Source organism: Larus michahellis, chromosome 12, assembly GCF_964199755.1.
Source record: "Larus michahellis chromosome 12, bLarMic1.1, whole genome shotgun sequence".
Taxonomy (NCBI): domain Eukaryota; kingdom Metazoa; phylum Chordata; class Aves; order Charadriiformes; family Laridae; genus Larus; species Larus michahellis.
Window position 1 is genome coordinate 3,214,783 of NC_133907.1, and position 15,071 is coordinate 3,229,853.

General features: G+C 39.4%; 1 protein-coding gene across 7 annotated transcripts in view; it reads right to left on the bottom strand.

Moving 5' to 3' along the window:
• The window catches only part of DIDO1 (death inducer-obliterator 1), a 60,470-nt gene that overhangs the window by 39,930 nt on the left and 5,469 nt on the right, over positions 1-15,071 (bottom strand). For 3 of the 7 annotated variants that reach the window (XM_074605351.1, XM_074605353.1, XM_074605358.1), the window contains exon 3: positions 186-387. In XM_074605351.1, coding sequence (XP_074461452.1) covers positions 186-387 — 202 coding nt within the window. Of the gene's footprint in view, positions 1-71; positions 388-13,989; positions 14,024-14,726; positions 14,845-15,071 lie in introns of those variants that run through there. The other 4 variants (XM_074605352.1, XM_074605355.1, XM_074605354.1 and 1 more) reach the window with 4 other exon arrangements.

The window sequence follows — 15,071 nt, forward strand, 5'->3', positions numbered from 1 at the left end:
TATTCACACCAGAAAAAGGCTGCGACAGAAGTAAGGAAACAAGTCAAAACAAAGTTTACATCTTTGTTTACCTTGGAAGATGAAGTTAAGAGCTACAGGCAGAGGTAATCCAAATTCTGAGATATAAATTCCAGATAAAAGGAAAAGAAATAAGAAGTCTCTTCAATGTCCTCTATGTGCTTTACCTGACACAGCATTAGAGGTTTGAACGGTTTCTCCCTGTAGCGCTGAATGAAAAGGAGAGCCAGAGGAGGGCAGCAAAGGATCAGAATCATTCAGCATTATCCTTCCAGCACATACTGAATTTCCAGATTCAGAAGTGCCAGACTGAGTCTCGGAGCTGTCAGCAGGACCAAACACTATCAATCCTCTTTTTCCTGCTGGCTCCTAGGGGGAAAGGGGGGGGGGAAGAAAAAAAAAAAAAAGGAGACAAAATAAGGCACTGATATATTTATGAACTTATCTTACTATTGTTTACATAAATTTTGAATTGTTTTGCCTCTATTACACTATAAAACAAATTCTGTTATTTTGCTTTTTGACAGTTTTCTGCTTTCAGAAAGACACTGGAACTGGAAAAGTCGAAGTAAAGCAATACCACATCCACCACTTATCAACAGTTGAGACCTCTGAAATAAATACAAAATATGATTGTACCCTTATAAATTAATTTACATCCTATTAAGACTTCCAAGAAAGTAATAAATGGTAATCAACAAGTCTATTCCATTTACTGTATTTAAAAGCATCCATAGAGTGAAATTTAGTAAGCACACAATGTGCAATGAAAATGCAGAAATGCTTTTAAACTCCATCAGCACACCAAGTTTATAGCAGGGAAGATTTACCAGTTTACACTACTAAATTTCATCAGAGTAGACATCTACAGCTTTGAGGATTTAAATCCAAGTGGCTACTCAGTGGTTTTGCAAGGTGGGATAATAAAAATGTACAGTTAAACTTCAGAATTAAGGAATATTCCTTATCACTGTCCCTTTCACTAATAAGGTTTGCAATGTAGAAAATTTCAGAAGCTTTATTTCAAGAACAGCGGATTATATAAATAACAACACATTTTCCCCAAAATAAACCCTTGGAAATTATTTCAAAATCACATTTAAAGCATCTGAACAACACGCGGAATGGCAATGGAATATCAACACTGACTGCTTGCTTCCAGCTCACCTAAGCTTCAAAATCCTTAGGAAATGCCTGCATTTAACCCAAAGTTGCCTACCAAACTAGAAGAACACTGGAAAAGAATTTGGGAGGAAACGAAGGACCAGATGGACAGGGTAGAAAAAGTCACTTTTGAACTGACCTATAAAATAAATCAGTGAAGACAATAGAACAGTACTGGACACAGACTCTGCGTGTCAGCATTCTGCACTTAAAGATGCAGGGTAACTGCCATAGTAGGTGTAGGAAATAACTAAAACATTACTAATTCTTTCAAAGGAGTAAAAACTAATTGTTAACACTCCAGGTGGGGAGACGTACACATTTCAGAACAGATTACATAACCTTTGACATGCCAATACACAGCCTGACTTTTCTTTTTGAAGAATACGTCATTATTTTCAAATCTCTCAAGTTCCCAACTCTTAAAGCATAGTTGCTGCTTAGAAACACATTTTACTCCCTAAGCAACTATCATCTCTAGGCGTTCTCCAATGCTATGTCACTGTCCCAAAAATAAGGGGAGGGGAAAAGACAAACCCCTCCTCAAATCTAGTTTTCATCAGTGTATCACTTTATTATTTCATGAACAAGAAATCTCAAAGTTTTCATGACTGTGGCAAAGCAGAATTAGGAAAAAAAACCACAAGCACACAGCTAAATCCACATCCGTATTTCCTTCCCCTCTACCTTCTCTATAGGGGATTACATACATTACCTACATTCTTTCCCTCGGCCAACTATTTCCACTCCAAAAAGAGCAGAAAAGAATTAAACAAAAATAAGACAATAGAATAAACTAATTTTAAAGATCCTAGTGCTGTATCTCATGGTATTGAATACCTGCTCTAATATGTATTTTGCTCCATTGTCTGAATCAGTGATTATATCCAGGGAGTCAGTCACTGATGGCTGAAGACAGTCTGAGTTTAAAGTGTCTTCTTCCACGCTGTTGTTCTGTAACAACCTTTCAATCTCCCTGTTCAGAATCTCCAACTGATCACACATCATGCAATTTTTAAGTGATATGCCTAAAGGAAGAGGGAAAGTCAGCTAATCACTTCTTGTTCAACTCTAATATTAAACTATGAAAACAAACTGTGCCTCTAGAACATGCCAGAAGTGCATCCTATTTGAATAATTTTATCGAGCAACATATTAAAGGAAGAACTTTCTAAAGGACTGTCTTCTCAGTGCACAATTATGTATCTGTACGTTCAAGGCCCTGTGTGCAACACGCTCTTTACAACTACATTTGAGCCACAGAGCCGGTATCACTTAAGCATTCCAAAACGAGAATTGGCATGCTCACTTCTTAGGAGACATTCTGGCTCGTTCAGCGCAATACGTTTTACAACGGTAGTCATACCCCACCCAGTGGCAAGGCTGTACAGTGCACAGTCTACAGCTCTGACTTCACATAAAAATAGCATTTTCAACACAAATAATAATTGAGACGTAAGAGATTCTACGGAAGAATCATGCTTCTTTTTGCATTAGTAGATGTCATCTCATTGCTATTACTTGTATTATTACCTACAGGGAAAAAATTTAACAGAACTGGAATTTTAAAATCATTTCAAATTTGAGAGGTATAAAACCACTAAAACTTAAACACTTAAAACACTACAGTTGCAGACTCCCTACATTCGCTATAAAATGCTTGGGGTTTTACAATTATTACTATTTAGTAGTTCTATTTTTTTCTCTCCCCGTTTGGTCCAAATTACTTTTCATGAAAAACAGAGTAAATTTCAGACTTCTTTTCCATGAATCTGCTTTTGCAGAACTGCATCTTAACACAGGTTAAAACTAAATGCATAAAAGAATCTGAAAAATCAAAGATTATCAAAACATAAAAGCCCAAAGCCTTAATTCACAATTACACTTTTAAACCTAGCAAGTCTGCTGGCACTTCTAAGCAAACGTTCTAGTAACTGCCTGCAGAAATATTTACTGCAATATAAGGCAACTTTGTAGTCTTCAAACACCTGTTTCTCTTCCCAATTCAGTATGATCGTTTGTACATTTTGTTCTGTCAGCTACTCAATTGCAGCTGAGATACTGAGAGAAATACAAGCTGAAGCAGTAAACTGGTTAGCTTGTTTTAAAGGAACTGAACATCCGTGATCAATTAATCTCATTCCTCCTAATGCAATACATCAATCACATCTCTGAAACTGAAAATTCTAGCTGGAAACAGAAAATTATTGTACTTCCCCCAATAGGCAATTCTCATCAGCACCATCCTGCCTTTCTGACACATCTCCCTTAAAAAGGCTATTATATACATTGAAAAATGTGAGGCAAGAATCTCTATAGGGACACAGATGGGACAGAAAGCTAAAATAATGTTAAGAATAAACTTACATACTGTTGCTTATTCATAAAGTCCTCTAGTTTTGCACAGGTTAACAACTTCTCTGATAAGCACTCTCCACTGTGAAAGCGTGTAAGCTTTTAAATAAAGGTAGAAACACAAATCAAGAGTTTCTTCCCCTTCACAGATGAAGTAAGCTTTGCCAATACAAACCCTAGGCTGATTTAAATGGAAACACAATATACACAGCTGGTCCTCATTAAACAAAGGATTCACGGTGCTTATTAAAAATCCATGTTTATGGACTAAGAAGAATGAAGCACAACCCTAACATGAATTGGGCTGCTACTTGCTCCCTTCCCCCGTGCTCAGTTACGTGGGCTACACCACACATCCACCCATGTATCTCTGCTGCAGAAACAGTCACCCCAATACTTGGTAAACACGCAGCTTGTGAATCCAGCAGAAAATGAACCCACCAAAGAGTGATCCAAGAAGATTAAACAAAATGAACGTACAAACTAGTGTAAAGACATGCAAGAACAGGGATGGGCAACAAGATCCCCTTAGGCACGCTGAACTGGTGTAACCCCTTGCTGCTGGCTCATTAACACCTGCACACCACCATCAAGCAGCAAGCGCTTGTCAGATCTCAGCCAGTGGGACTTCATTAACTACCCCCTCAGTCAAGACTCTGTTTTAAACTCGCAAACTGTAATAATGTGAGCATTCCACTGAAACAGAACAGTCACTTATCTAAAAACGGAGCTTAAAGGTGATGCATAGTATCTTGAGAATGAATATTCAGCCAAGAAAGCATTTATTCAGGTTTTTCTTCCCACAATAGTTTGCGGGTAAAGCGTTCCAGTTTCCTCGAAACAAGTTAGGCACTTGAATTCATCCTGGACCTAAATTCCAGAAGCAATTGAAGCACCAAAGTATCCTACCCTAGGAAAAAATCACAAAGCTTTTAATTTCAATTTGGTCAACTATTCTCAAGCAGTGACAAACCCGAAAACATGGGGCTGCCCACTCTGTCAGACTCCAGAAGTCATCACTCACATTCAACATCCCTGTGGATTCTCTAAATACTGCCAACCTGTGTGTTTTCCAGTGTACGTGGCTTGAAGAAATTCCAGAGCAGTATCAGCAGACAATCTAACAAAAGAAAAGATATTCCCAAATTCCAAATCCTGCTGCTACTGCAATACCACTTGTTCACAAACACACAACAGACAGAAAAATCCATCCTCCAACATGTCTTTATTGATCAATAAAATTAAAAAAAGAGAGAAAGCTTGTAATATCACTCCACTTTTCTGTAAGTATAAAGCATTCTGTGGTCTACTGACATCTTTCTAACCCAACAGTCTACAAGTCTCAGGCAAAAAGGAAGGAGAGAGATGATCTATGCCAGTAACGCTGGTCTGAGAGGTGCTAACTGCAGGACAGGCGGCTCCAAGACACCTGGACCTGCTGGTGCTAACTTCACTAAGCCCTTTTAAAGATGTCTCAATATAACATCTTAATCTGATGATGACAGAGCAAAGCTTCTAAAGAACACCAACATTTACCCATCTTTTTGTCTTTATATTTTTAGACAAAGGCCAACTCAACAAATTGCTAACAAATATACGTTCACATCAGTATCTCTTCTTTCTTTTTTCCTCTCATTTCCCTGAAGAGGTAATAAAATGTTCAGTGGGTCCCCAGATGGAATAAAGATTTTGTCTTTTCCAGAACTTATCATTTTAGCTGCATTAAGAATCCACTGCCTCAGTTAGCTGGGAAGATTTCACTCTAAAAAAGCATCTTGAAAGACAGCTTAGTGATCAAACCTTAAACATGAACTCAAAAGAACCAAAAGAAATAATTTCTCCAGTATCTCGTGACTTGTGTAACAAAAAACCCCCCACCAAAACTATGTTAGAATTCAAGGTAAATTCCTCAGTTTCAGCTTTTCAGATTACTAGCTATTTTACTTAGCTTTTTGAGGAATCTGTATGAAAGACTAGTGATCTTTACCCTCTCATAAATGTTAATCCTTGCTGTGAACATCTAGATGACAATACATGCTGCACCTTATTCCATGTTCTTGGATGACAGCACTCTTCAATACTCAGCCAATTTGCTGTAATCTGCACAAATTCTGGTATCTCATTATTTACAAGCACCTTGCATGAATACTTTAGTCCAAATTATTAACATCTGGCACCTATTAGTTCTCTTACTCCCTACTCAGCCTAAGAACTCTATAGTAGGATATCTTTGATTTCTAAAGATCTCACACATACTCACCCCTACACAAGGCTCCAAGAAAGCAAGGTTCACCTCATATTAAGACTTGTGACAGACCCTAGTACCTGCAGGAGTTGTTTCAGTGTGACCTGTTACTTAACAAACATTTACTTCCACTGTGACAGAAAAAAAAAAAGGTGTGTTTTGGTTTTTTGGGTTTTCTGTTTGTTTGAGATTTTTTGGTTTTGTTTGTTTTTTAAAAGTCTTCATATTGAAGCTCCAGTTAATGGTTTAGATACATTGTGGAAATTCAATGGCGAGGGCCCAAGAACAAGACAGAAATCTCAAACTACCACAATGGCCAATATAAGATTCAGCAACTTTCTGAAAAATAGGGTTAGTGAGAAGACGACTGTTTGCATCTGCAAAGAAATTAAAAGTGTAAGTGTCTTATACCTTCTATCTTTTAAAAGCAGGTATCATTCATCAGTGACCTGTTTCATCTCCGTGTCCTGACACAAATACAGCCTTTGCAAGTATTTAAGACACTAACTTCAATCACAGTGACTTGTAACTGGCCTTAGTTATCTTTTTCTGTGATTTTTTTCAGAATAAGAAGGCTTGACACGCAAGGTATTTGGCTAGAACCAAAATATCCAGGATAGGTTTATTAAATATCAAAGAAACTGCAGGATGTTATAAACTGGACAGAAAATATCCTTTCCAGAATGATGTAACAGTGACTCCAATCACAGTTGACACTGCTCATTTTACTCCCTGTAAAAGAAGCACTGGGCTTAGCCTATGCCTCCTTTAAGTGTTAAAAAATTCCTAATAAGCAAATATATTAACATTACACGAGAAAAAAAAAATATTGTCTGAGCACTCATATAAGGACACGATTTCTGATGCAAATGAAAGAAATATTGGTATGGCTTAGCTGATGCCACTCCCACCTACAAGACAGATCCCATTAAAAATTACTTTGCATCCCTATTTGTCAAAGATGATGTGGGAAACCTGCACTCTTTCTACTAAGCAGCAGCAAAATTAATCCCTTCCATCAACAAGCATTACAAAAGCAGCCCAAAGGAAGTCAGTAGGGCAAAACCTATTTTCTACATAAATGAGCAGTTCCTTTCAGACCACGGACAAAAGGTACAATCACTGACCCCTAAGAACGGCAGGGAACAGGTTCTGCTCTGGCACTGCAGAAAGTCACCCACACACAGGGCTGCAGTGCAGTTCTCTCCATCTGCTTGTTCACGAAAGGTGCAAACGCAGACTACTTACATGGGAAGCAAGAGAAAATCAGATGACAGAAAACAACTAATATATGGTCTTTTATTTTCATACAAAATGTATCCACTAAGTATCTTCCTTCTCAAAGAAGGAAAACACCTTTCAAAAAGTTGTGAAATGAGAGTGTTATGACAGGACAGAAGCAATGAGAGTGGAAGACAGAGAGAGACAGCAGTCATAAGGCTCAAGTCTCAATATGCGGAGACATAAGAAAACTGATGTGATCCCGGACTCCTTCCCCCACCCCTCAAATAATTTACTAGTAAAAAAAATTACTACTTGACTGCTATAGACAAGCTGCAGTTCAAGGTCAAAAGTCCATATATCCCTGGCAAATACAAAGATTTTATGGCAGGAAGAAGTTTACATTTGAAAAATCATGTTAAAATAAAACTTGCATAAAAGCCAAGTATTTCACTGCTTATAGTTAGACACAGAATAAAAACAAAGCTACAAAAAAATGTAAAACTTATCTGTAAACACTCTGCTGGCTATAAACACACTAAATCAATTCCAAGATTATAAACAAACCTACCATCTCCTATACCCACAATACTAAAAACTTCAAAGTGGTAGTTAATTCCTTCCTATACCAGAATCAATACATTATTCCCATTTGAAAAATCAACACACTAACAAGCTTTGAAATTCGCAATGTAGAGTCTGTACTACATTTCTGTAGTTCACTACTACAGCCATGTTTCTCAGAAATACCCCATCCTAATTTAAGAAATGTGCACTCTTGTTAAATACTGCATGAAGCAGTAATAATTATAAGCAAATATAAGCAGTGCTATATAGCCAAATTAGGACAAAGTATCACCAAGATCTACTTTTAAGGTAGCTTTTAGTTTAGCTAACAGTATTCAACCCCAGATGCACATAACATTATTAATTTGTCAGGGATGGCAACACTGATATCTACCGTACAGTCTCACATCACACCCTTCCACTCAAAGCTGCTGCTTCTTCCCTCACTTCCCCATCTCCCTTTACAAAGACAGGTTCCAGTACTCGGAAAGCCTAATTTTTCAGCATTAGGCAGTACCCCATCTCATTACTCGCAAAAGTAATGGAAAAGAACTGACTTGACTAGACCAGGCTGCCCCAGGATAGACATGGTTGCACCAGAGGAGAGAGAATCTGCACCCTTTGAAGACAGTGGAAAGGAAGTGTGTGATGGTACCCATGCCACAATGTGAGGGAAAAGCTCAGGGACACCACAAGCACACCAATGCGATCAGCTCTCCCAGGGCAGGGGGGAATTAATTCAGAGGCTTCTGCATCTCTGTTAAAACGCCCTTCCTCTATCTTGCTGACATTTTATCACAGAATCATTGAAGGTACTGTAAGACCTTGTAGTGTCACGGTGTCACAAATAATTCAGTAGTGTCTGTCACTACCACATTTCTACCATCAGACACAAGTGGAAAACCAGGAAAATCATTTAAATTAACTTTTGTGGTTTGCAGACTTTTTGGCTTTGAATGCAGGTTTGGATATTTTTGGTGCTGGAAAATTATTTCAAATGTCCAGGGTACGGTGCAAAACTTGTCCGGTCTTGGTACAGGACAGCCCATCAAGTACACATTTACGTGATACGAAATACTACCCAGATACAGTCACCTGATGCCAATCACCTAATGAGATTTAAAATGTAAAGATTAACTACCTTTTTTTAATTTCCAAAGATGCAGTAACAAGTGTTCAACTTTCTTCCAGATTTTCCTCTCATGAAAATTAAGTCAATACATTTATCAATTTCTCAATATCACTTTTTTCCCCACTTGAGAAAGGTATTGAAGAAATATTCCAAATTGCCAATAAACTTCATAGCAAACCAACTTGACAGCTTAATTATTTTTAAAAGTAAACAAATGTATTCATTCCAAGAATTAAAAGAAACAGCTTCCCTTAAAAACAATAAATACATTCACTTTGTCTCTGTGCTTGTAATAATAAATTCCAAATTAAAATGTCTAGTCACCCATGATGAAAAACCCTCCCTACTGTATGTCTGAAACTAATGCATACACCATCATCCTTTCCATGATTTCTGCTGGGCTACTTACTTACCTTAGGTAAGCCTCATAAGAAGGCCACTGCATCCCATGACGGATAACCACGCACACACAGGACCGCAATCCTGCACGTTTGCAGTGAATGTGGGACCTCCTGCAAGCATTGGATTTACCACGTACGCACAAAATCACAGTGCCATGCATGCACAGGAGACTCTAGTGCACAGCAGCAGACATTAAAGACACTGAGCGACTCCACAGTCTGACACAACTACTCCACGCAAAAACGCATAAAGTAGCTCCCTGGTTTATGCAAAACAAAATACACACACTGATGTTTGTTTTGATGTTTTTCTAGTCTTTCAGATTAGAAAAGCAACTTCCCAAGCAAAACACTTAAAAAAATTTTCTCATTTCAGACTGCATCATACTGGATCAGAACAGTCAGGAAAAAAATCAATTAAAGGAAAGAAGGGATGGAACACTTCACTAAGTGCAGCAGAATGAGAACAGCAGTAGGGATTACAAGCATATTTTATTCTGGATTAGTAGCAAAAAGTGCTTCTTTGAACCAGGGTGAAGTTCTCACAGCTAAATTCAGCTAAACAGCAATTTGTCATAGAAACATTCAAGGCACTTTAGCAGCAGGTCCACCAGAAATCTGGCAAACGTGGGAATTTTATTAAATAACAGACAAGACTATGATCATATCTACACTACAGATATTCACTGTCACAATTGCACAAGTCAGGAATGTTAAGGGGTACAATCCCTAATCAACAGAACTGTGCTGGTATAAGCACCTCATATTGGTGTGATTACACCTGCAGAAGTGTACTTTTACCTGTATGAGCCATTCTGTTTGCAGGGTGGGGTAGTAGGTGAGCACCATCCTGGTGCAGCAGAGTTTTATCAGTGTGGCTGCACACATAATGAAACTCTATCAACACACTAGTACAGGCCCTTTCAAGTAGGGAAGCAGTTTATCTCAGGAGGAAGCAAGACTTTGAAAGTTCATTCAAATGCCTTGAATGAAAAAAGTTACATCAGCAAACAGAGTCTAAGATATCTGGGTACACATTAGAGCTTTTGCCAGCACAGCCCTGTCCGTTAATAGCTGGGGACAGAACTGTAACGGGCGGCCGTACTGACAGAACTTCAGTACAGGACAAACCTCAACATAAGACGCTTATACTACGCACATCCTCCAACCTGTAGGCCCATAATTGTATTTGATAAACAAAATTCACATTCATTTTAGCATTTCTGCATTTGAGGAAACAGTAACTAACTTTAAGAGGAAAGTATTATATACATGCCATTGGTATTTTTTAGTCCAGAGCTTCACAGGTGCTTAAGAGACTAGGCAGATACACTCTATCGGCTTACTAACAGACTGACATTTGGCTTTTTTACTACTCCTATATAACCTTCTGAAGCTTCTATTCACATTCTTCTGAGTAAACTAATCCCGTATCTGCACTAATTTTACCCAAAGACAACAAAATAAAATTGATTTTTTGGGGTCAAGTTTACTTCTGCTCTCAGGGTATGAACAGTATGAAGTAAAGATGAGACAGAAAACAGATTTTGCCCATTAAGAAAAGTTGTGAGTAGAACGACAAGTGCAGCTAGCTCTGCTTTCTTCTTTTTCCATTTTAGACAGATTAAGGGGGGAAAAAAAGGCAGCTTTCTGTGGTCAAAAGCTTAGATTAAAAAAATAAACATAACCACCTCTGTACAAGAAACCTTCTAAAGGTCCCAGTACAAGCCGATTTTACAAGCCATGGTCCAAAGCTTACGCCAACAGAAATATCAATTACAAACTTTGATTGTTATTGGGTATTACTCAATATACAATACCTTTACACTCCCCTTCCATCATCTTCAATGAAAATATTTTACAAATACATACTACTCATTTGCCTAACATTCAATTTCTGCTACTGAACTTGACCTCTTTAGCAGCACTAAAAATACATTTTCAGCAACTGCATAGGGAACCATGTGTTTTGGAAAGGTAATTCACAATCTGGCATTCCTCCACTGAAGTACCAAAGAAATCAGTTCTTTATCATGGCTGTTAGCTGAATGGCAACAGTTATTCAGGCTAAATCTGAGAATCTTGCAGTTTAACTCTTCCACATCCCACAACTTGTTTATTTTTAAACATAAAAGATTACAATTCTACAACTGTCAAATTTCAGCTTGAATACTTACACTGTATTTAAAATTCCCTCTTCACAGACAGTTTTACACAAACTAGTAAAACTGTAGGGGATTTTTGTCAAGTTGGCATTATTACAGTACATATAATATTTAGGGATGTGTAACTAGTGTATGTAAAAAAGTTAGTTTTACATTATAATTAAACTATCTGTATCCTTTGGCATGTCTAGTTATCGTTGTCAGTACAACTGTGTATACAGGAATGGACTCAAAACAACTGCAGGATTATAATTTCTGACCCTATCAGCACAGCTGTTGAATAAAAACAACCCTGTTTTTGCACTTTTTTCCATAATTTCATTTGTAAAACATGAGCTAAAATATAACTCCTGAAACAAGTTATAATTTTCATTCTTATTGCATGAAAAAGGCTTCATTAAATTAAGTGAAACAGAAATTAATTTCTCCTTCAGAATTTAGTGAAACACAGTAATTACAGCATACTGATTATGTTATTAAAAATGCAGTAAATACACTTCAGTTCCCAATTTTGATTAGGGTTTGCTGTGAGAACACATATAATGCACATTTAATCTTTGTGTTTTAGATCCCTAACTGGAAATTTAAGATTTTTCTTAATTTTAAAGTCTATCAATGCTCTTGAGATTACCACCATTAATAACTGTGAAGTATTCACTTATTTCAGAAGCTGTATTAGATAAAAACTTAATAGTAGCACAACCCTCAAAAAGTTAACTGACAGCTGACTAAAGATTCTCCTAGCGAGGAGAGGCTTAACAGAACACAAAAAAGCAACGAGTTCTTGCATAAACTAGATAAGCCTTACTTATATTAAAATCCTCTCCTTGAATCTCCTACTACTTGTATCACTACGAGAGACACTAGGCAGAAAAAGTGCACCAGCAAACAAAACTGGTGCAGATAGACACTACCACTTCTGTCAACTAAAACCCACCTAATCTCACTCTTGCTAGGTACCGTCCCTTCTTCCATTTTATCAGTTAAATTTTATAAACTCTCAGCCTAACCCCTATGACCCTTGTCCTTCCTCTCTCCACTCAGTAATTCTCACTGAAGTTTCAGGCTGTAGAGAATTATAATGGCACAGCTGTAAATTACAACTATAAAGACAATTACCATATTAAACCAGACACAAATTAACATAATCTACTGTCCGAAAAATCTTAGTAGTGGAGCAAGTAAGTAGAACAAACTACCTTTTGATGAGTCCACTAGACACTGAAATATATTTATTCAATTTTATTTACTATTTTGGACTCATACAATTCTATTAGTATTGCTTTTGGGAGTTTCAGGGTGTTTTTTTTAAATTCAAAAGACATCTTTCAGTTGTATGAAAAGCACCCTCTGAAGCACTGTGTGAATGATATGTATTATTTTATATTTGAACAGTTTTAAAATCTGTAGTATTTCGTAGCGTACATAAATTTGCAGCAGAGCAAAAACTTCATTTGCACACCAATAGAAATTAACTAAAATATCCCTTAACTGAAAACACAGAAACTTTATAAAAAAAAAAATGTATTTAAATGCTAGTCTTGAAATCAACAATAATTCAATTTGTAAATCACTGGAGTCATGAGGTCTCAAAGGAGGCTGAAGGCTAACACAAGCCTTTATTCTTCCACCAAAGTGCATTAGAAAAACTTTTCTGTGCAAAATGTTTCTGGAACCATCAAGGGAAAAAATTTAAGGCCTAACTGTACAGCTATTTTGAGCGTACTTCTATATTTATTCCTATAGTAAGTTCCAAATGTCAAAGAACGATAACAAGCAGCTGGCATACATAGAAGTGGAGCAGAACCCAAAACATCTATTACAATTAACACTGTATATGTATGCTACACTTGTACAGTAACTACACATTATAATCTTTCATTGACCAGCAATTAAATGGCTTAAAAAGCTCATAATTTTTGTTTTTTGAAGCTAAACCAATTCAAATTACCACTTACAAGAAAACTGTGTAAAACAAAGACAAGCAAACAGTAAAAAAATTCTCATAAAATAAAGCAAAATATAGAATATCAGCTGCCAAAGAATTTACTTAAATAAGGCTGTGATGATTAAATATTTAAAAAAAAGCTATTTCTGCAAAAAAAATCCTAGATTATCCAGGAAAAAAAAAACCAAAACCAACAAAACAAAACAAACACCACCCAGGGAAATTATGACTGCTATATACATCCTTTTGAGTTAAACAAAAGGAATCAGCATTTTTTGTCTCCCTGAGTTCCTAGAAGGAAAACATGAAAGCCCATGCAAGAAAAACAGCTTGTTACACTATTTTGAATTACTGAAGGTACAAACAGCAGGCAGAATGTAACACGCATTTTGTAACATATTGAAAAGATAGTATCGTTCTTTCCAATTTAAAAGTGACATGCTAAAAACGGTAAGATTTTCTTAACCCACTATTAAAATACAGCTATCACTTGGAGGTATAAACTGAAAACTACTTAACTGTATGAAAATAAATTTGGTCACCAAAGAATAGCTTTGTGTAAGCCAAATAAGCAGCTCCAAACTACTATCACCTCCAAGAGACAGTATTTAAGTACATTAACGCAAAGGGTGGAGAATGGTTACTGACAGGGAATTTACTAAATATTTAAAGCCAGACAACAATTACTGCTAAAAATTCAACCCCTCCTGTTTTCCCCTCACAAGGAAGTCACCAGAACTTCATATAAGTTCAACTTTTCTTGTGTAACTCACCAACGAGGAGATCACCTCCACTGCCCGGAGAAAACACTCGTCACCTCAAGGCAGGTAACGCTCACTCCCACCCTCAGCAGCCTGCCCCCCCCGACCCCAGAACGAGTTTTTGGGGTGGTTTCTGGCGGCTCCCCGCACCCCGCCACCCGCCGGGCCCTCCTCCGGTATCAGGGCAACGGTGAAACTCAACGAAAAAGGCGGTTAAAAGTCGGTGGTGACGTCACGGAGAAGCTTGCCGGCGTCAGCTTGGATATGACGTCGATCGCCTCAGAGCACAACCGTCCTCTCCTTTTCCCCCCCAAGATGGAGGAACCCGCCTTCCAGCCCGCTCCGCCCGGGGAGGGCGTCCTCTCCGCTCCGGCCCAACCGCGTTAGGAGCTTACGGGGCGGCGGCTTTTAGCTTCCTCCGGGGCCCCCGCATCGAGTCGCCGACCTTCTCTGGAACCGGGCCAGGCCTCCGGCGTGCCCGCGCCCTGCAGCCGCACCGACGGTCCCCTGAAAACAGGCCGCGCCGCTTCCCTCAGCCGCCCCCCCCGCCCCCCCTCCCCTCCCCGCCCGGGGCCCTCTGGCCGCCCTGACCCGCACCGCCCGCCCGCCTCCATTTTCTAGTCGAGCCCAAAGGCGTCCAGGCCGGAGGAGGCGGCCGCCCCTTTTTCCGCGACCCCTCCGCCGCAGCGGCGGCCTCGCTCCCTTTCTCCTCCCGTCCCGGTGCTCCTCCGGTTGCCTCCCTCACTCACCGCGGGGAGGGGGTGGGGGATCTCGCCGCCGGCGCGGGTCTCAGCCGAGCCGAGCCGCCATTTCCTCCTCGCAACCGCTCCGGAGCGTTGGGCGGGGGCGCTCCTCCCCCGCTACCATAGAAACCAAGATGGCGGCCAACGGCAGCCTAGAGCGCCTCGCGTTGCGCACGGCTCCCGGAGGACTGTCGGTGGGCGTTGGCCCCGCCTCCCGGGCGGGCGGCGCGCGCTCCCTCACGGCGCGGCGGGAAGGGCGCGGTGGCCTCTCAGCCCGGCCCACGACCGGGCCCGCTCGTCCCCGTCCCCTCCGGCTGCAGGGGAGGCCGAGCCCTTCCCCACACGGCTGCC